This window comes from Paramisgurnus dabryanus, chromosome 15, assembly GCF_030506205.2.
Source record: "Paramisgurnus dabryanus chromosome 15, PD_genome_1.1, whole genome shotgun sequence".
Classification (NCBI taxonomy): domain Eukaryota; kingdom Metazoa; phylum Chordata; class Actinopteri; order Cypriniformes; family Cobitidae; genus Paramisgurnus; species Paramisgurnus dabryanus.
The window spans coordinates 11316216-11340180 of record NC_133351.1 but is presented as its reverse complement, the minus strand read 5'-3'; the positions used below and the strand labels follow the sequence as shown (position 1 = coordinate 11340180).

The 23965-nt window shown below is 38.3% G+C and overlaps 1 protein-coding gene across 1 annotated transcript in view; it reads left to right on the top strand.

Annotated features, from left to right (window-relative positions):
• Positions 1 to 23965, top strand: part of gli2a (GLI family zinc finger 2a) — an 89821-nt gene that overhangs the window by 23199 nt on the left and 42657 nt on the right. The window contains exon 3 of the mRNA XM_065251981.2: positions 23675 to 23777. Coding sequence (XP_065108053.1) covers positions 23675 to 23777 — 103 coding nt within the window. The remainder of the gene's footprint in view (positions 1 to 23674; positions 23778 to 23965) is intronic.

The window sequence follows — 23965 nt, the reverse complement described above, 5'->3', positions numbered from 1 at the left end:
TTAGATCTTTCAGTTAATTAAATGTGAAGTTACGGGGTCCACGACCTTCAAGTCCAAAAAAAGTGCGTCCATCCTTCACAAAATAAATCCAAACGGCTCCAGGATGATAAACAAAGGTCTTCTGAGGGTAATCCGTGCCGTGTTGTTGTAGAAATATCCATATGTAAAACTTTATTAACGAAAATAACTACCTTCCGGTAGCGCTGCCATCTTAGTCGCGTCTGCATTTAAGATCAGCGCTTTACGCAGCTTAGAAAACTGCGTACACTACGCTAATACTCTCTCCTGAATACAGAGGAGTCTAAGATGACGGCGCTACCGGAAGGTATTTATTTTTGTTAATAAAGTTTTAAATATGGATATTTCTACAACACCACCGCACGGATCACCCTCAGAAGACCTTTGTTTATCATCCTGGAGCCGTTTGGATTTAATTTGTGAAAAATGGACACACATTTTTTGGACTTGAAGGTCGTGGACCCCGTAACTTCAAATTTAATTAACTGAAAGATCTAAAACATTTTCTAAAATATCTGAAAATGTGTTTGTCTGAAAAATGATGGACATATGCATCTTGGACAGCTTGGGGGTGAGTAAGTCATGGGTTTAATATCATTTTTGGCCGAACTATCCCTTTAAGACATGGCATTACATTGGTGCAATTGGCAGGTGCTTTTAACCATACTGTAGCATAAAGGTGCATTACTTGGGAATTGAACCTATGATCTTGGTGTTGCTAGCGGTATGCTCTGCGAGTTGAGCTTCAAGATTTTGTAGTAGTTACTGTAAGAATATGGTCAATAAGAGAGCAGACTGTTGAGGAGGTAAGGGGGGAATATTTTTTTGATTTGCAGGTAGACATTTGAAACACTACATGAGGCTTATGTTAGCTAGCTGGCTTTTCGAGTCGTGCAAATTTGTTCGATTCACAGAACAAGTGCTTGCAAAATAGTGTTGAGAAAATAATATGTGGATGGCCATTTACTCAAATTTGCTGAAACATTGGCCTCTGGAGGCAGCCGCAGGATATACAGTATCATATGTTCTGCTCACTTCACTCTTTCTGTGTGGCCTGTGGGCAGCAGGGAGAAGCTGCCAGAGACCAAAATCTTTTGGAATTTTGAAAGCTTGTACATGGGAAATGAAATCAAAATGTTTCCTTACTCATTTACTTCTTGTAAAAGACAGCTCGCACTCCTGGCAGCAGCGTGCCGTCTCAATCATTCTCAACGCTGTTTTCCCAAAATAAATCTGGCTTATGTTAAGAGTTAAAAAGCAAAGCTTTTAGGAAAGTGGACATGATTTCCAAAAAGACCCCACCTACACACCAAGGCTGTTTTTTTGGTTATGTAAACTACGTGTTTAAGTCCAAGTTTAAGGGCAAATTTTGAGGTGAATTTTAAAATCCGTTGCGGCTTAGATAATTTCCCCCAATGTAAACCACGCATTCTTGGCCCGTACTTGAAAGAAAAAGGTCTTCGTACAGCACCAGCAGATACGGGCTTGTTCATGGCCCCAACGTTCTTTATGCCCCTCCTCTTCCTGGAGCTGAGCACTTTAACATGGATCCAGTGGGATAGCATCTTATCTTTGCCTCAGACTGCATGAGACCTATGGAATAAACAAGCCATGCTCTCGACATGTAGTGGCATGGAGCCATGTTGTGGTTATCATCGCAGGTAGGCAAGATCCAAATGCTACAGGAAGCAGATTAAAATCTCAGACGTCTTATTTATACTTGTGCCTAATCGGAATGCTCACATAACATAGAGTGAATTATGGGATTTGAAGAGCTTGTAGAAGAAAAATGGATTGTCTTTACAGAGACATGGCATTTCAAAGCATATTATTAAAGAGCGGTAAGATGTTCCCAAAGCCCTTAAACAGCTATTATGCAGGGGCATTACAATTATCGGTTTGTTTTTTTATTTACGGTACAGAACTAGGGTTTTTAAATAATTGATTGATATTTTAACCAGTTAATATTTTTGGTTTTGGGAACAAAAATGTACCTTCTTTGGCATCGCTGTGAAGAACCTTTTATTTTAAAGAGTATTCCCTGTAGTTTATTTTGTGTCATGTACGAAAAGGATTTGAAATATAAATGTTACAGTACACAGGCTTAAAGCTAGGGTAACACATTTTGAAAAATGCTAACGGTAGCCGCCTAGCAATGACATCCCGATCCCACCCTCAAGTCAAATCGCCATCCAAAGTCACGCCTCTTTCAAAACACATGAACACGGACAGATCAGACGTTCACATCTCATGTCTCATTCACCAGTGAGAAAACTTTGCAGTACAAAGCGAATAACACTTCCAAAATAACCAACATAAACAACTGGTTTACATCAGAATTAGTTTAAGCACACGTTCGGTTGTGTAGATGTAGTAACTATATCGTTACACTAATCCGTAAACGAACACAAATTTCATAAGCAACACAACGTTTCATCAAAGTAGAATATCTGAATCCATCTCAATACAAACATATCCCGTACCTTACCAAAATAAACAGGGCAACGACCCTTTCAGACCCTTTGCCTCCTGCAGCTGTTTTCATCTCGTGGTAAAGCAGTAAAGTTACCGATGTTAATTTGGGTTTTTGCTCTTGCTGATCCAGGCAGTTTTTGCTGTTGTTGTTATAAAAGATGCCTTTTAGTTTTGTGCCTCCTGTGTAGGTTGTCAATTCAGCAGAAACATTTGCTGTACTCGCTGTTTACAGACAGGAGGTGAGCGCACGTGAACGCACCGATGACGTATGGTGTCTGCGTGGACTCGCTACGCAGTGGGCATTCAAATTACGCCTACGTATGCAGGACAAAAAAGGAAACGTCCGTTCGGACCGAAATCTATGATTTGTTGAACATTTTTTGGTCCTTTGCCTTTCACAGATGACATACATTTCTACAAATACATTTAAACAACTTAACACAGTGATTGCTATCAGGATGTGAGGAGACTTTTAACCAGCATAACTAAAAATGTTTCAGGATCAAATCAGTTACCCTACCTTTAATAACACTAATGCTACATACACATCAAACGCGGGATTTAACTTCGTGTCATGCAAATTTTTCGCTCTAGTTGAATATTTTCAACTTGTGTGAAGACGCGTTTGAGGCGAATAGCGCTAGTTTTCGCGCCAAACGCGTCATTCGCATCGCCCCACGCAAGGACGCGTCTGATCGCATCTTTGCATTGACTTTGTATGTAATCTACTTGTGCAAATCGTTGAACTCCCGTCTGGTGTAAACCCACAGTAAAAGGTGCAAGGGCCTAAAAAAAGAGAATGTGACCTCATGAGTTTTATGTTAATAACATTTTTTGTCTCCCTTCCTTGTTTCTTTGCAATCCTGTTAATTTGTATTCTTTTGTATTTGCGGTGGCGTTTAGATGTATTGGCATGCTTCAGGTACCTTTTTTTTTGTCAAGCGCATCCCACCCTGCTGTAAGTGACACATAGCGGCGTCTGGAGCCAGCGGGATCAGCTGTCCCGGCTTTGCCAATAAGACAAAGCCAAAAGAAACATAGTTTCCACCACTGTAAGGCAATGCCATAGTGTATGACTGTACTGCCTTACTGTATTACAGCAATGTGGTTACTGAAGAGCCTCAGTTCTTCCTACAATGTTGTTTGCGCCGCCACCAAATATCTAAGTTGAGAATGATGTTGACTGAGACCTTGCAAACTGTAGCATTGGGCCAGTGTGCAAATATGCACTGGCTTATCAGATTTAAGCTGTCAGTTCTGTAGACATGCAGGCCTTTATTTTGACATTACACACACAGATATGATCCGGCAGTGTTTTGATTTGTTCTTTTTTCTGATGATAGATTTCTATAGGTTCTTATTTGATGGAGCAAAATTGGAATGAATGCATTAACTACTTTAACGATACAGTTTTTGTTGGCACGGTGCTATGAAATCCAAATGATGATTATTAAGAGCTTGTTTGCTCATGCACATATTCTTAGGTTGTGTTTTGGCAGGTTTTACGTCACTGATTTAAAATTTGATTTATTCTCGCACGTGTCATTAACCACGACATGCCAAGTTAGCTGACTAATAGGCGTTTGTCTGGACTTTCAGGCTTTCCATTCAGGCAAACTGATATCAAAAGCTAATTTTGGTACTATGTGGAAAAATCATGTCAGAATAAGGCATGTGTAAAATATGTTATTGCAGGTGGGTTCATGTTAACTGTTGAAATTGAGCCACCAAATCCCCCTAAATAGACCTTGTGTTTTTGTCTGTTTGTGTAGCCCCGTTTTTTGACAACGGGAGAGACTTTGAGCTGGCAGTTTGTCAAATGGCTTGAGACAGTGTAATGGGCATGTAACTGCCAATGATAATGTGCTCACATAGAATAATACTCAATGTGACAATGTCAGGTTCGGTCCATGCAGAAAGCTACGATGCCCATTTATGATATTAGTCAAATCAAGCCACTTTCTCAAGAATCACTGTAAAACATTTGTCTGTTAAAACGTAATGCACTCTATTTCAATGTCAGAGTTACATTTCAATGTACTGAAATGTGCCCTTTAACAAAAACAGTGCATTTAATTAAAAAAACAGAATGCTGATGCAGAGGCAGCATCTGATATCCATTCAGTAATCGGCTCTTGAATGCGAGTACATCTGTGGTGCATGTGTATCTTCATCAAGGCGGCAGTGACTGTTAAACTTCAATGCACTTCGAGATTACTTTGTAAGGGAATGGGGCTGCTTTTTAATCAGTTTCTTTGTTAGGGCTGGTTGTGTTTTACGCCACTGTTTCTATTGCGACAGTGGTTTGAAGACCAGATGTTTATATCTGTGTGAATATGCGACTTTAATTGGCATCTTTGTTTACTTTTGCAATTATCCAGGTGTTTTTAATTAAATGTTACTTTAAAAAAAAAGGTTCTTAAAATGTTTTTTTCGAGTTCCATAAATGGTTCCATAAAGAACCCTTAACATCTACACTGTAATGCAGTACAGGGGTACTGTACACACCAAATGCGAATTTGCGGATTTAACTTCGTGTCATGTGAATTTTTCACTTGAATTAAATATTTTGAACTTGCGAAAAGATGAGTTTTAGGTGAATAGCGCGTGTTTTTACAGCAAATCGCGTCGCCCAATTTGCATCATTCTCATTGCCCCGCACGAGTTCATGTCTATTTGCGTCTTTGCATTGATTTTGTATGTAATACTGTATACTCACACAAATCGTTGAATTTGCATTTGGTGTGTACACCCCATATAAAGTGAAAGTTGGATTGGATCTTCTAAAAAAAAATACTTCAATTGTTAAGTCTAAAAAAAATTATCAATTAATAAAATATCGATTTATTTTCAACGTACGTTTCCTCACTTTAAGTAAAACTTTTGAAAATTCTTCAATTGGTAACAACTAAAAACATAACCTTTTTTGGGGAAAAATTGTTTTAGGTGTTACCCATTAATTTTATAAGTTAATCCAACTTTCACTTTTTACTGTGTACAGATCCTTTCTTGTGCATGAAAGGTTCCTAGTCTTGGAAAAAGTTAAGACATAAGGGGTTGTGTACACCAAAACTTTTACACCCGCGGCCGGCGCATGTTTTCAATTGTTTCCAATGGAAGCTCGGCGTTTTTCAAATAAGCCAGCAGCTAGCGGGTTTTTTCCGCGCTGAAAACCGGCGCTCGGCGGTTTTTTCGCGCTCGGCGCTGAGCGTCGAGAGTTGAAAGAGATTCAACTTTGGGAGAAAAGCTCCGCTCGTCAATGTCAGTTCTCACACGGCCGCCCAATCACAGTGGAGGAGGGGCGGGACATTACCACAGCAACCAACTGGCTCGCAGCTGAAGTATCACAGCTACCAAAGCGCTCAGCTGAAGAAAGCTGGCACTCAGCTGAAAAACAGCTGGCATTCGGCGTTTTCAGCCGCGTTTAAAAGTTTTGGTGTACACAACCCCTAAAAGTGGTTGTTTTAAGAACCTTTGCCTTAAAAGGTTCTTTGAAGAACCAAAAATGGTTCTTTTGTAGCATTGTTGTAAAGAATCTTAATTTTATGAGTGCATTGCTTTTATAATATTAAACAGACTGAGACAAGATTTCACTTTACACTCTTAAAAATAAAGGTGCCGCCTGATGCCACAGAAGAACCTTTTTTGACTACTTGGGTCTATAAAGAACCTTTAAAGGGACACTCCACTTTTTTGAAAATATTAACATCCTGCTCCCCGAGAGTTAAACATTTGATTTTTACGTTTTTTGAGATAATTCAGCTGATATCTGGGTCTGGCAGTACCATTTTTAGCATAGCTTAGCATAATTCATTGAATCTGATTGGACCATTAGCATTGCGCTAAAAAATCACCAAAGAGTTTTGATATTTTTTCTATTTAAAACATGACTCTTCTGAAGTTACATCGTGTACTAAGACCGACCGAAAAATAAGAGTTGGGATTTTCTAGGGGGATATGGAACTATAGGAACTATACTCTAATTCTGGCGTAATAGTCAAATGGTACTAGAACAAAAACATGAGATGGGTTGAGAACTTTTTACACTTTATTTATTCTAGGCTGATATGGCTTGGAACTATACTCTAATTCTGGCGTAATAATCAAGGACTTTGCTGCCGTAACATGGCTGCAGCAGGAGCAATGATATTACACAGTGCCTGAAAATAGTCCCTTGCTATTGAAAGTAACAAAGGGGACTATTTTCGGGCAGTGCGTAATATCACTACGCCTGCTGCAGCCATGTTACAGCAGCAAAGTCCTTGATTATTACACCAAAATGAGAGTATAGTTCCAAGCCATATCGGCCTAGAATAAATAAAGTGTAAAAAGTTCTCAACCCATCTCATGTTTTTGTTCTAGTACCATTTGACTTTCTTACTTCAAACGCAAATGGAAAATGTTTGTGACTGACATCCTCAGTTCCCATGAACTTCCATTATATGATAAAATGTCAACGTCTGCATTCTTCAGAATTTTTCTTGTGGAAGTAAATCATATGGGTTAGGAACGACATGAGGGTGAGTAAATAATGTCAGAACATTTGTGTATTTGTGCAAACTATTCCTTTAAGACTCAGAAGATGGTTCGAGTTGACACACCCTCTACAAACTCTAAATGGAAAACATGAACACACTGAGGCGCTTTGATTGCCGTCTAAATATCTTTGTAAGAGAAAACTTCTGCTAGTCATTTAGACTTTGGCCTTTTGACAACAACTGATTCAAAACAAAGCTTCATCAAAGGCCTGTGATGAATACGAAATCTTGTTCCACTGCATGTGTTAAGGTGCATAAAACAAATCGTGAGTCTCAGGCCCTCCCTGTGATTAAATTCACAGACATTTCAAATACTCTGGAATTCAGTAATTCAACGTTTGCATGCAATCCTGTGTCAACTAAAAAGTATTCTCAAGGGGAGTGAATCACCTATGCTACAGTATCAGCAGGTATAGATATCCCCCTTAGCAGTATCTATATGAATCATTTCCTCCTGTTGACTCACTTGTAGTTTGGATACGTCGGCCGAATAGATCCAATGTATCTTGCTGGCTAAAGGGCACACTGCAAACTTTTACATCCCTTATTCTCTCATCCTTCAATAGTATAATTTTACCTGTCAGTAATTATCAAATTAAGGTGTCTAAAGTGACACCCCTCTCTGTTATTTCTTCATGACCTTTCTCTTAGCTCCGACAGAGTGTATTGTATTGTCCTTCCTAGCTGACAAGCTCTGACCAGTCAGCCACACTTGCTCTTAGTCTGCACTTGTTTCAAGTATTCACAACACGTATCTTGAGGCTTCTTTGCCCGTGGCTAATTGCTTACAATTATCAATCCTTATTTTGCCCTATTGTTGTATCTGTGAGCAAAAGTAATGAGAAGTGATGACTTCTGACAGGTGGGTGCTCTTGAGTGCGTGCAGATTTGTACAGTTAAAAGAAACTTCAGGACAAAGAGCTTTTAATGCTCGTGACATGCTTTTATCTGTAGACGGGAGATATAATGAAAGATACCCATATGTACCCACTCTTTAATAAAACCACATACTCATCTGAGAAACATGCAGGTGAATTTTACAGAAACGTGTCTAGGTTACATTTAACCCTAAAATTAAAGAAATTGTAAGAAGAAATCAAGCTTTGTTACTTTTAAGCTTTTTTGAGATTCTCATTTCTGCAGTATTTTAAGAGTATTTTATATGCATTAGCACTTTAGTATAATAAATTAGCATGCATATATTAAAGGGATTAAAGGGGACATATCATGAAAATCTGACTTTTTTTGTGCTATAATTGGGTATCTAGTGCTTCTATCAACCTAGAAAATGTACAAAAGATCAACCTACTAACTTAGTTTTGGTAAACCATTCTCTGCAAGCATGTGAAAAATTAGGTCATTGAAATTTGGTTCCCCTTGTGATGTCAAAAGGGGATCTTATAATAATACGTCCCCTTAATCTGCCATTTAGTGCAGAGAGGATGAGAGAGCGAAAAATAATTGACATCACAATTGAGCTTCAAATTCAACAAACCACCATCATTGTGATCAGTGTTTGCATTTCATCAGCTCATTTGCATTTAAAAGGACACACCTACAAAGTGGGAATTTTAACACGCTATAATCAATTATATGTGGGGTATTTTGAGCTAAAACGACATACATACACACTCTGGGGACACCAAAGATTTATTTTAAATCATACAAAAAAATCTTGAAATGTCCACTTTAAAGGAAATACAAAAACTATTACGTATAAATAGCCCACTAAAGCATTGTCATGCAAACAAGATGGTGATACGATTTGGGGGATGGAGGGAATGTACTTTCATATGAAAATTGTCACAATGTAACCCAAAAACAGACTTAATTTTCTTCATACAAAATATGATTTAAAAGCGAAATTTAAAGGAAAAACAGTATTGCTTTACAGTGTAGCATTATTTCAGCATTTACAAATGCATTTCCCAAATCAGAAGTTGTAACTGTTAACATTAGTTATTTCCCAATAAACTAATGTGAGCAATTTTATTGAAATTAACCATCATTAACAAAGATTAATAAATGCTTATGGGTGATTCTCATGGAATTTTGATTTAGAAGGTATCCAGCATCAGAAATTTTAAAAAGCCCTTGAAGCCAATTTTTTTATTGCACATACAAGATTAAGGTCTGAACTTACTATAACCATTATTTTTAGAGGATTTAAAAATATTTCCTATAAAATTATTTAAATTTCTTAGATTATCATTATCAAAAATTATCATTATCGCAACATGATATTACATTAAATATATGCATTTACAAACTCATGTTTCGGTAATGAGAACTAAAAAGTTGTCTAGATACTATGACAAACAAAATTTCAACTTTTATCTGGAGAGAAAAAATAAGAACTGCTTACCTGGTAGCCATCTTGAGTGTCACAATCAATTATGTCCCTTCCAACACATTTTTTTTTTTTAAATGTTAGTTCCTTGAGGGCTTAAACAATGATTGAAAATTGTTGCGGAGGATGAGAAAATTGGTCTTGGACACATTTATATTCCTTATTATTGTCTCTACATTTACCAATGATCACCAAATACCACATGTTTCTTTACTGTTAATGTTTATAGTATAACATGCACTGAAGCTTTTTACTTTTTAGATTTTTTAATTATAAATATCTCCATGTCAAAGAACCCAAATCCAGTCATGGACACGTTGCGGTAATGAAAATTTTCCCCTTAAATGTGGAAAAAACAACAAAATTGGTTTGTATGATGTCATTTGAAATCATGTACAAAATAGTACATGAAGTTTGTAACTTTTTGATAGCATTTACTTTTTATCAAAATGTTTCATGACACCTCATAAGTCTAATTTCGTGAGAATCACCCTTATAAGACTATATTGTCCATTGTTAGTTCATGTTGCCTAATGCATTTACTAATGTTACCTTATTGTAAACCAACTAACTACCACATTAGGACTAGCTTGTTTTAATGCAGTGTGCTAATGCCGTAATTGACACCAGTACCATTTTGGCATTTCACTTTGCCACCCATCCCCTATTTAGCGCTGCAGGCTCTGTCTTCAAACAACTGGCTGTTTGCCCACTTTGTCTTTCTCCTAGTTAGCACCATGCTATTGAGTTGTGAGGTCAGTCACTAGCACTTTTCGAGAAGTGTTGGAGGGCTGTTTTAGACCCCTCTGAAGTGTTTACCTACACCCCTCTCTTCTGTTCGAGCCCTCCCTGCAGCTTGCAATAAGATAAATATTACCCTGTACAGAGAAGAGTCTGAGAGGCAGACAGAGGCAAGCTTCTGCTCGTCTGACAATATTTACAAGAGCTTTAAGAGGACTTAAACGAGTGTGTGAACAAAACGCACTAGACTCGAAGTTGACTTTTGGTCCGACGTTAAACACAAGAATGTTTTGAACTTTTCGCTTTGATTCAGTATCCCAATAAAGATGTCTGAATGAACTGCGCTGGTAAATTTAGGACACTTTCATGTGTAAAAAAACAACAACAAACAAAACAAAATAAAATTTAAATACTAAGCTGGTTTGAAACTAGTGCTTAGATGGTTTAGTTGGTCAGCCAACACAAGTATTTTACGAGGTGGCTAATTTGTATGATTTTGTACATCTCATTTGTACGTATTATTATGATCTGCTCTCACCCAGGGATTTAGTGGTGGCGCTTTATTATTGCTTTTTTCTAATTATTTTACGTTTCTGAATGATTCACACTTGTAAAATACAAATAACAAAGCCATCAAAACGTTTAGGCTGCTTTAAAGGGACACAGCACTTTTTTGAAAAATGGGCTCACTTTCCAGCTCCCCTGATCTCCGTGTCTGGCGCTACCACTTTTAGCATAGCTTAGCATAGTTCATTGAATCTGATCAGACCATTAGCATCACGCTAAAAAATAACCAAAGAGTTTTGATATTTTTCCTACTTAAAACTTGACCTTCTGTAGATACATTGTGTACAATGACTGACAGAAAGTTAAAAGTTGTGATTTTCTAGGCAGATATGGCTAGGAACTATACTCTCATTCTGGCGTAATAATCAAGGAATTTGCTGCCGTACCATGGCTGCAGCAGGTGCAATGATATTACGTATTGCTCGGAAATAGTCCCCTTGGTAACTTTCAATACCAGCCTAAAAAATCGGAACATTTAACATGAAGTAACTACAAAAGAGTCAAGTTTTAAATAGGAAATTAGCAAAATGCTAATGGTCTAATCAGATTCAATGAATTATGCTAAGCTATGCTTAAAGTGGTACCGCCAGACCCGGAGATCAGCTGAATGGATTCCAAAGCCCTAAAAATCAAACGTTTAACTCCAGGGGAGCTGGAAAATTTATTTATTTTCAAAAAAGTGGAGTGTCTCTTTAAGCCATTTTTATTTTTGTAGGAGAATGTTTCGTAGGTAAAACTATTAATTTCATTTATTAAATTTTTATTTTCATTGAATTAAAAATGATTTTAATTGAACGATAGGAAAAACTTTTACTTAGTTATTCACAATGAATTGGTATACCCATTAATGTTGTGTTTTCTCATGTAGATCTGTATGAAGAAAGTAGTCTATACACTAGTCTAATATCTCCCCACATCTCCTCATACTGACCTTTACCAGTGCGAGTAGAAAAAGGCGAAATGTGTTACTTGTGAGTTTTTGTTTATTTAGTTTTCTGCCTGTATTGCTGCCAAGTAAACATTTCAGTTGCAGTCTCATAGTAAGTCATTTCGCAGACGGTGGTTTCGGAGGTATGAGGAGGGATTGCAGGTTTCTCTGTATGCTGCATTCATGAGCCCATCACAGTAAACCTCGTCTTTAGTGCCTCTTTACCTGGGCTTACCTCAGCAACCACCAAAACATAGGTTTGGTTTATTTACCATAAGATTTTTGACTGAGGATCTAATAGGATTTAAAGCCGACATGCTTAAACATTCATTAAAATTTGGCTGAATTTGTATTCATCCTGTCATGGGTTTTAAGGTAAAACCAATGCTGCCCTGTCTAACTGCTTAAATTATATGTTCGGCATCCAGTCTTGGTGAGGTTAGGTGAAGGCAACTGAAAAAACAAGTTTGTAGGATAAGGTCCTGTGTAAACAATTAGAACGCTAAAAGTGGTAAACAGGTGGTCCCTTAAATTAGAAACAATGGTGGGAAAAGCATGAGTTGACTAAAATGTTTCCCACAAAAAAGGGCGCTCTTTGGATAGCACAAGACTACCATAATGATTTATGGGACACAGGCGGCACTGCTCAAAGATATGGAGGCTCCTTAAGTCTTCAACGGAAACGAACTAAGAACAGCAGATTTGATCTCTCTACCACTCCTTCAACCATTGACAAAGTTTTAACCAATACCAGAGTAGTGTGCCATTCAGAATTTAGGTGAATGCAGAATTACTTTTTAAATTGCAATTCAGTTTGTAAATTTGAATGGAGATGGGAAACAGAATTGCAATTAAAAATTGCAATAAAAAGGTACACTCTTAAAATGTCTGGGATATTTTTTACCCAAACTGGGCAAATATTGGACAGAACACATGCTGGGTTAAAAACGACCCAATGTTGGGTTGTTGTTATACAACCATGGATTATAATAACCCAGCAGTTGGGTTAAAACAACCCAGCACTGGGTAAATTTTTTACCCAATGCTGTGTTCTGTCCAATATTTCTCTGCCATGGGTTAAAATACCCAGACATTTTTATGGTACGTTCACATGGGGAATAAGTGTTAATGATTCCCATTCAGTTTTAATGGGTGATGCCATGCATTGCCGAACTGGATCCGTCTGCGACACATCACTGCTGTTGCTCGTGGCAGAAGTGAAACATTTCTCAATTTTTCAAGCGGCAAGGCGTGCGTCAGCCAATCAGATTGCCTTATGCAAATTACCTAGGTAATTGGCTGGCTCTACGTTTATGGAAGACCGGAGCATGTGTTGCGGCCACTGTGATTGGCTGTTGGCCACGCTTCAGACAAGCGTTCCGTCAAGTGTTAACGCTTCTGTCCCGTTAGAGTGTAGTTTTTAGTTAATAATTGAAGATAATTTTTATATTAATAATTGAGAATAAAAATTCTCTATGGATTACTCATAAACATGTTATACTATCTCAAACATACAAATATATTCACTCTTTAAACTCTTTAAAATTGTTATTTTAAATAAATGTTAAAATAGTTTGTTTATTCTGAAGAACAAAAAAAAAGATATTTTGATAAATGATAGTAAGCACACAATTGTAACAAATACTATGGAAGTCAATAGGCACTGTCAACTGTGTGCTTATCATCATTTATCAAAATGTCTTCTTTTGTGTTCACTAGAAGAAAGGAAACTCATACAGGTTTAGAATAACATGAATGATGACAGATTTTTTATTTTTGCGTGAACTATACCTTTAAATTGCCAGAATGTTTCCTATCATTTCAGTTCAGCATTCTGTGTGTCTTGGCTAACGCAATTCAAAGTAATTTCTCAAAATATGAATTGTGCCCGACCCGTTAAAGGCAACACTTTTGCGGTAATTACCTCGATGACCTACCGTCCTTACGAGCCATCCAGGGTTTGAGACGGCTATGCACCCTCCTTCTAAAACTTTCTTAACCACGGTACAGGCGGAATGCACCCCTTTTGTCTAAAAGAAAGCCCCTCTCATCCACCCATCCCCCTTTCCAGTCCATAATAGGAGGCCCCCATTCCAGCCTGTTAGACATTTTCCTGCGCCCATCCTCCACCATTCTGTTGTCATCCCGTAAATTGAGCTTTCCCTTTGGAGGCACTAATTAAGAGCCTAATCCTCTCATCCGCAGTAAAGAGGAGGGCTGACGGGAAACATTTTCTTGCCGTTCATTATCTATGTGTCCAATGGCGCTGACGCTGTTGCTGGCGGTATCGTTTCTGGTTGTAAATGTTGTAAAAAGTTGCAACCTCTATAAATCATCTCACGTTTGCAGCACGATGACCGTTTCTAGCCAATGCGCTTCTGGTAAAAGAAAAGACTGCTGCCAGTTTCTGTGCTGGTGGTGAAGACGTTCCCTTTGAAACTTGTATGGTCCAAACGGATGAGTAAAAAGCAATGTACGGCGCTGAATAGAATGAGCCACGGGGATATGGCTGCGAGAGAGGAAGCTTCATCCAGGGGAAGTGATGCGTTAACAATAGCAAAGAATTTTAATGAGGGGTCTTATTGTCAGTGGGATTGAGGGAGAGCGTTTGTGACCTGGACCTCCACAAAAAGGATGTTAAATGCTGAGTAACAGAAATGAGTGTTTTGCCGCCGTTGCTAACTTCATTTCAGACAGCCAGGAAGACCACAGCTGGGTTTACAACGACAACAAAGAGGCCGAAACAGAAAATGGAACCAAAGCTTCTTCGGTTTATGAAAAGGACAAACTCGCTGAGCGTTTATAACCCAAGGCAATTGAAGAAGCAGTACAAACAAAAATTGCGGAGAGGGACCTTAACCATCTTGTCTGACCCTCAACTAAGGCATCCACAAGGCCAATAACTGTTCCTCCCCAGCTGTTTTGAGTTTAAGGTTTACAACAAATTCTTTCAGATAATTCCACCAGAGCTTGTTAAAGTCAGAGCCAGGATTTGAGTAGATATTGGGTAGATAGGGTCATGTTTTTTGTGACCATTACCTTAACAATTACAGTATCTTATCACACATACAAAGCTCTAACACTCATATCTTGTTTTAACAATGGCACAATCTCCAAAACCAAGATGCAACCGAGATAATAATTCCCCAATGTCTTTTGATTGAATTGAGCCTGTACTTTTATCAATGGTCATTCTGTAACACTACGGATAGCATCATCTCACAAATCTGAGTGTTGACTTTATACTTTCCACTGTTGTTTTTCTCCAAACATCTCGGATAACATAGTCTCACCTCCGAGTGAACCCCAGCAGGGTTTCCCTCAAATGAATCACTGTGGCCCTTGAGTTCCTGCTTTGTTTTAATGTGAGAACTTCCTCTACTGCCATCATTCCTGTTGTAAAGGGCCTTTTGGTGTATCAGCAGTGCTGAAGCAGCACTGGCCAGTGTACTAGAAGCCTGTTAGTGCTTCTATTGTGTTAATGGACATCCTTTGTATCAGCTGTAGCACAGAGGCCAAAGGGCACCATGAAACACCAGAGATCAGCGCTCCCGAGAGTAGATCTTAAAATGAACTCCCTTGTCCGTTTTTAGATCCGGCTCTGGTGGGGATGGGAGTGCTGACCATGAGTATGTATTGGAAACCCTCAATCACTGTTGAGCTCACATTTCTTTTGGGTTTGCTCACCGGTTTTGTGAGTGCGGAAGGATAGTTTGTTCTCTGGGGAGTAGTATATCACTAATTCAAGCAATCACCAAAAGCACAAAGTAGCTCTTAAGAGGATGTCTGAGTGCCATTTTGAAAACCACAGTTAACAATGCTGTGACCCAGCAACCTGACATCTATTAAGATTCTGAGGTACATTTATGCTTTTTACATTTACTGTACTATTATGCATTGTGCAGATAATCCAAAGAAATTTACAATGCATTCAATATAACCATTTTCGAACCCATGACCATTGAGTTGGACAGGAACATATAGGAATGGTCTTAGGATGTCTGGTTTTTATTAAGATCCATTTTTTATGACAAACTCCAGGTTTTAGGTTTGTGCATATCGTCATAGATAAATTCGTAGAGGATACACATTAAAGCTGCACTCTGTAACTTTTGCCTCTATATCGCCATCTCTGTTTAAAAGATAAAATTACAGGTTACCTCACATGCTTAAAGGGCACCTATTTCATTTGCTAAAAACTTTATTTAGTGTATTTGGTATAATACAATGTGTTCACGTGGTTTATGGTTCAAAAAACACATTATTTTCCACATACGTACATTTTTGTAGCTCCAGATTTCACTCTCCTCCTGAAATGCACGGATTTTGCACAAAACTCATCAATGTGAAAAGCGCTTTGTCCTTGATTTGCCAGCTAATCTGTACGTTGTGATTGGCCTGAATACCTCTAATGTCAGCCAGAAATGTGACGCTCCTTACCATGTTTGAAAGATTCGGTCACAATGCAATGCTAACAGGAGAAATTATGATAATGTCGGTCTTGTCTACATCACCAATCCCAGGAAGTAAACTTTTGCATACAATCCGTGTGTTTTTTGTAGTCCAAGAAAAGAGAATTACATTGGAGATGATAACTCATGTCATTGTTTACTGTGGGGTTTGTACCTTTTGCATATCGTTAACATTTACTAATACACAAAGGAAATGAAAAATTGTCAATCGGACAATAGGTGCCCTTTAAGTTTGTTGATAAACAAATGACATTTTTTTTGTTTACTGTTTACTTACTAATAGTTTACACTGCTTATTTTAACCCCCAAAAAGTTACGGATTGCAGCTTAAAGGGGACAGAGAATGAAAAAAATGTTTTACCTTGTCTTTGTTGAATAATGGTAGTCTACCCGCATTCACGAACATACAAAAAGTGCTAGACATGCTGAACATCTCAGTCTCATAGAAATTCCTCTTTAAGAAATGTCAGCCAGAAAACAGCCCAATCTGAAAAACTGATGCTTATGACATCACAGGCATCTAACTGCCCCTCTACTTTAAAGTAATTGGCTACATTTTTTGAGTGGCAGCAAAGTCAGCCAATCAGTAATGAGATTGCAAGTTAAGCCAGTAGGGGGAGCCAAATCGGTGCAAAACCACTTGTTTAAAATCCCCCACCCTAATAGAGCTATCTGAGAGAGGTTTTTTAGGAAGCTTCTAAGGCATTACAGACCCAAACAAAAAAATTTTTGTCTACATGTCACATCACAGAACAAGGATAAATACCCCGTTCAATCATTCTATGTCACCTTTAAAAAAAACACCTTTCATAATCTTGGCAAACCCACGTGTGACACTGTTTCAGACTAGACTAATAATAACTCAGGACTTCGACTAGTGCGTTATTAGTCTTAAGTATGACCATAACACCAAAAGCATGCTGATGTTCAGCACCTGCATCACAACTCAAATCATGCCATGGTCCACCTTGACGTTCCTTGAGTTGTGATACATTGAAGTTATTTGTTGTTGACCCTAAGCCAAAACTGTCCTGATAGCTGTTGTCCAACGTCTGAAACACTATGAAAGTATCAAGATAATTAAGGGAACTACTGTAGTCCAGTGCCTTAGAGAGGCTTAATAAATCACATGCAGCTCTCTGCTGGCCAGCAGCTTGCTGGAGCTGGAAATGATGTGAGTGATTGGATGGATTTGGCCAGATTTTTGACAAGGCCCTAGATTGCCAGAGAAAAGCCAGGGAGACCCTGCTTGGTAAACACTAACAGGAAAGTCTGCTCAGAATTTGTGGCTACTGTATTTATGACAAGGTATGAACTGAACGTCTAGGACATTAATGGCACCTAGAAAACCAAAGAACTGTCACACATTAATAATGCACTGAGTTTTTGGGAACATTTTAAAATAACATTTATTAATGGTCTTATTATACACTCACCTAAAGGATTATTAGGAACACCATACTAATACTGTGTTTGACACCCTTTCGCCTTCAGAATTGCCTTAATTCTACGTGGCATTGATTCAACAAGGTGGTGAAAGCATTCTTTAGAAATGTTGGCCCATATTGATAGGATAGCATCTTGCAGTTGATGGAGATTTGTGGGATGCACATCCAGGGCACGAAGCTCGCGTTCCACCACATCCCAAAGATGCTCTATTGGGTTGAGATCTGGTGACTGTGGGGGCCATTTTAGTACAGTGAACTCTTTGTCATGTTTAAGAAACCAATTTGAAATTATTCGAGCTTTGTGACATGGTGCATTATCTTGCTGAAAGTAGCTATCAGGCGATTGGTACATGGTGGTCATAAAGGGATGGACATGGTCAGAAACAATGCTCAGGTAGGCCGTGGCATTTAAACGATGCCGAATTGGAACTAAGGGGCCTAAAGTGTGCTATGAAAACATCCCCCACACCATTACTTACTTTTACATACCATTACATACCTAACTTATATATTGCTACTGCATATTAAATACAGCTGCAATCAGCAACTTTTGCTTCTTTATCGCAATCTCTGTTTGGAAGATAAATTGCAGTTCACTTTACATTTACCTTCATTATTTTAGGTTACTGATGTAGATCGGAGTAAGATAAGAAGGCGATTTCGAACAACGCTCTTTTTCAGGACTTTTCAGGCTCAATAGCAAGTTATTTATTGTTGACCAAAAAGTAATGGATTGCAGCTTTAACAAACATTATTGTGTATAACATAAAGATTATTAAATGTTCAGCTTAATAATTTTTCTTTTAAAGGTATTTCAATGTACGAAACCGGATAGCATGATGTAATGTTTTTATAACATTAACAGGCAACAGGATTGCTCATACTTGGGTGTAGAGATGTGAATGACCTTTAGCCTGTAGAGTATTGCAACTCTTTTCCATTCGAGAGGCGAATGTGAGCATATTTGTTTAAAGATCAACAACAAACAAGAAATTGATTTAAATAAGACATAAGACAATGAATTTCCTTCCAAGTTAGTAGTAGTATGGATACCATAACGTAATCTACTTGGTCTTTACCAGAAATCCCCTATTAATAAGAAATGTATCATTTTACAAAGCCCCTAGGGTGTTAAAAGAAAAGTCATTCACTTAATGCTTCCTTTCAGGGCTGGAAGCGGTTTTCGTGCTCTCTCTTAAACCCATAATCCTCCTGCCGCCACAACTAACGCCTTGGGAAAAAAACATCAACGCAAACTAAATAAGGATGTTAAATGGGTGACGTTTCCCAGGTGCAGAATGGATTAAAAAAAGACAAGCCTATTTCCCCCCCAAGCGTTTCAATGTTGCGTACTTCTACCGCACATTGATATGTGACCTCACCGTAAGTTACCAGAATCGGTGGGATCGCTACCGGTTGGCCTGTGCTTTCCCAAGGTTCAGTAGAGCTTAGAGATCTATTATGGAGCGGTTTGCACGGTGCTGTGTAGTTAGGCTCCTTGCCAGGCTATTCTGTTGGAATTTCCTGTCTGAATCGACTCCCTCTCGCTCGCGAGACAGAAAAGCTTTTTTAATTACACTGCCGCTGCCCGGCCTCTCAGGATATTATTATTGTTCTTGAGTGCTTCCTCTAAGATGAGCTACTCTTAGTACAAAGCGGACTGTCTCGCGGCTCCGCTCGGACATGAAAAGTGAATGTTTTTCCTTTGCTTTGAGTAGCCGATGATAATGTCTACCACCTGGTATCTTCTTTAGAAGGACATCAAACACCAACGTAATCTTGCAATGTAACGTGGAGCGCAGGTTCTCACCCGGTTCTGAACGGATGTTCGGTACATTTAAGTGTTTGTTATGGGGTGAAATACATTATTTCGCATAAGGAACCTGAGTAGAACAATGAATGTGAGTGATGAAAGCGTGGTGCTAGGAAAACCAGGGTCATAGGTTTTGATAGGCTTGGTAATAATACTTTTTTTTTAAATGAGCATATTTTAAATGCGTAAATGAAACTACGCAGAATTGGAACTACATCTCATGTCTCACGCTCTGAGGAACAGAGTGGGACAGGCTGTACAAGCACACACCTGTGTATCCTCGAGAGCGCTGAACTTTGGTTTGGTCCAGAAACAATGGAGCTGTTTAGATTATGAAATAATATCTATTTCTGATTTTCTGTACATCCTCATGAGGGCCTTTCTACCTTCTGGTCAGTTGTGCTGCCTAGATTACTGATGTTTGCTCGGTTAATGTGTTTTGGAGTGGCTACCATCAAGAGAAGGATGTAGTAGATTTTTACAGTATATATAAAAGTATACCAGTAGCCTGTTTTTAGGTGGGGTGCCGCTAAACATTTCAAATAGTATGCTGTATATTGCTGTCATTTCTTTATCCAGTCCTTCCAGAAAAACACAGTTTTTTGGTGATTGTTCCAGGCAAAAGTCTTTGGCGGCAAAAAATGTGATGGAATATGTGGGATATTTATGCATTGAAATTGCAGGAACTTGCAAAAACTGTCTCAACTGGCAAAACTGTTTGCAGCTTTTCATTGATGTTCACGTCGCATAAGTATAGTATTTCGCTTTATAAGTATGCATGAGAGTGGCATCCACTTGTCGCTTTTGGAAGAAGGTATTTTTTGGGAAGTCTTACTAAATAAAAGGTTAAAATAAAGATGCTGAAAATTGCACTTTAAAAATGCAGGGTTTTTTAAAATATTATTGTTGTGTAAAAAAACTACGAACCCAACTTTTGTGTTGTAATTTAACCTATGTTGGGTTGTTTCAAACCTAAATGCATGGGTTGATTTAACCGATTGTTGGGTTAAATTGTTCCATTGGGTTCTGGTAACGACTGGGTTCTGCTGTTTTTTGGCCCTACGTTGGGTTAAAAATGGAGTCCAGAGTGTTAAAAATATGGACTTCTGCTGTGTGACATTTTTTTTTTATTACATCAAAATTGTTTACTCACTCCTAAGTCTTTCTAAACATGCATGCTTTTATTTTTCCTATGAAACTTTGACCATTTTTGAGATATTGATGTAGTCACTATTCACTGTAAAATACAATTGACCGAATTTTCATTTTAACTAAATAACTTTTAATGTGAAACAACAGTATTTTAGCTCAGCAAGCAACAAATTGAAAAATTGCTTTTGGTAATAAACAACTTTCTATGAAGTCTCAGTATTTTAGCACATATATGAACATGCACGCTTTCCACAGTGTCTCTCATCATTCTTAATCCCATAGGTTTCCAAAGGATTACCTAAGCGCTCTCATGCTACATACTTGGCTGACGGATAAATGAATATGTTATGTATATTCACATGTATTCTCCCTCATGTTCTCCTACACGCAAGCCCTCATTATTATGGCCCCTACACCCAGATTTAAGAAATGCCCCTCAATATCCAATTCTCCAAGGAAAGGGAGTAAACCTAATTGGCAAAGAAAAAACACAGCACTACAGCCTAAAAGTATGCAGTCACTTTTTCCTTCAGCTCTCTTGCTTTATGAGAGAGATTTTAAGCCCTCACATCAATCCCTCATTACAGTTGGCATGAAGTTATGCTAGCTTACCTGTCATTTGTGCTTTCCGTTGTGAATGGTTGCGGTTGATCTTTTCTCCTGGACTAATTCCACTGAAAATAAAAACATTCAAATCTACTGCAACTTTTAAGGATACATAAACATAGTGTATCCCACAATGCCGTGAGGTTTATGAATGAATTTGCATGAACAATTTTGAACATCTTTATTTTAATGTTCTAGAAACAAACACAAAATTGAATTAAAAAGCATAATAAGCATTTTAAAGCGAGAGGTGGATCTTGCATGCATGCAACAAGTCATGATGGCAATGGCACTGTAAAAAAACTGTATTACTTTGGTATTTAATAGTAAATATATAGTTTAATACATTTATATTAAATCCCAAACTTTGGTAAAATATACAACAATATTTAATAAAGTTTATTTCTTAATTATAGTTAACAAGACAGAATAATATCATATATGTTAACAAAGAAATGAATTACTGTAATATATAGACTATAAAAAGGATGTTAATTTTGTTAAAATAAAAGTGACAATACAAGTTGTGTAAAAAGTAACACAAAATACAGAGATGTCTAGTTTGGGACAATGCATTCAGTGTGTTGTCCGATAAATAACACTGATTGTTTGACAAAAATAACAATGATTTGTTATTTGTTAATGGTTTTTAGAGTGTACTACAGTTTACTATAGTAAATACTGCAGTATATTTTTTTTAGTTGGTTTGCAAGACTATTTGTATGCTGTATACAGTGTTAATTATCTAGTATTTAGTAAGCAGTAAACTAGTAGTTCACTCTGAACATTTACAAAAATTTGCATTTGGCAGATCAGGGTTTCCGCAGAAAATTTGTTAGTTAAGGTGGTAGGGTTGGATGGGTGGGCCTGGCAATCAAAGGGGCGGGCCGGTCGTACACGTCATGATGAAAATGAAAATATGTTTATTTAAAACTCTTAAATAATACCCTGCGAGAATAGCGTCCGCGCTATTCTCTGAGATTTATCATCAACTGGCTACTAGTTATCCTCCAGACAATGACGGACCTCGTCTTTCTCCCATTTGAACGGGTGGCGCATGTACCGTACCCACTGGCGGTGTGAAACGGCTCCGCGGTATTCTCCGAGATGCACTTGACGGCCTTTTGTGCAGCAAATGTTTTATTTTATTTTTAAGACTTAGTTAAGGCGGTAGGGTTTCCCAGCTTAGGCGGGCCACCCGAACTGCAAAGTGCTGAGGGAAACCCTGCAGATGCTTGTATACAAAGCAACATACAGTGCATTCAGGGTATGCATTATGTGTTCCCTGGGAATCAAACCCTTTGCACTGCTAAAACGATGCTCTAACCATTATCCCTGCATCCAGAAACTCAAAGGTCTCGGAGAAGTAGTAAACACAGAATATTACACGGAAACATTAAAGAAAGCTGCAAACATTCAAAGTCCTGAATCAGAATAATACATGCATGAGAGCCATCGTGATGACTGTAGTGAGATTGGCAGGTCTGGAATGCTTACTCGCATGGGTCTCCTCCTGACTGCCCCCTAAGAGGCCCCTGTGGCCCTTCCCTACCCTGAGCTCCTCTAAGGTAGAGATAATGATCTTAGGACTTTACCCCCATAATCTATCTTCTCAAGTCAATCTCGATTCACTGATTTGTGTGACGCCACAAGAATTTTAATGCAAGCTAGGAATGGGCCCAGGGAGCTGGCCCCAGTTTGCCCGTAATGCAGACAGGCATTCACACTGTGAAGTGAGCAAAAAAATGCGATGATTCACGGATAAGGCTCTAGAGTCGGTCCAAATATAGCCTAAGGAGCTAGTTAAGAGCGAATTGTAATGATAAACACAAGTTTTAAGATGCAGACAGTAAACTCACCCAAAGCCATGTTACCAGCACCTTAAGTAACTTCCAGTCATTAATGAAAGCATGTTGGCTTTTAACAATACCCCCTCAAAGCAATCAAACTTTTTATGGCAGGACGAAAATGTTTTGCACTCCGTTTGTCAGCCCAGCCAATTAAAATTGTGCATTAACAGTATTATACTCAATGCACATGAAAGATCACCAGTATTAATGAGGTTTAATTCAAATGAAAATTGAAGTCAATGGTTACAATCAGCTGTGTGCTTACCATCATTTATCAAAATATCTTCTTTTGTGTTTATCAGAAAAAAATAGGTTTAGAGCAACATGTAGATAAGAAAATGATGACAGAATTTTCATTTTTGGGTGAACTGTCCCTTTAAAATTTTCACATTAATTTCAATCTTTAACATATGACCTTACTCTGTCAATATTAAAGGCGGGGTGTGTGATTTTTGAAAAACCCTTTGGAAAAGGGAGTCAGACCTACTACCAAAACACACTTCAGCAGTAAGGGGCGTGTCTACTAACCGACATCGTTGCCAGGGTTGCATACGTGGTTTTAAATATCAACATTGGCTTTCAAAGATCATGCACCCTGCCTTTAAAGACATCAAGGTTATATTTGCATTATGTAGGATGATTTTATGTACAAAACAGTTGATTACAAAGCCACATGTCACATTTCTAAACTCAATCTTTTCTCTTTGACGCCACAGCTCCTCATTTATTCTCCACCTTCCACACACCAATTCCCATCGACATGCGCCACCATGAGGGAAGGTACCATTATGAGCCACACCCTCTCCACCCCATGCATGGGTAAGTGAGTTAGCAGCTTCATCTGTTTTCCTCCATCTGTACAGATGGATTCAACATTAATCAAATATGAATGAGTTAGAACCTGTTTTCAGTTTCACATGGCCAGGTCACAGTCCAGCACAGCCATTCATCTTCTGCACTGGACAGCATGGAGAGCATGCATCCAAGTAGTAAAAAACACCAATGAT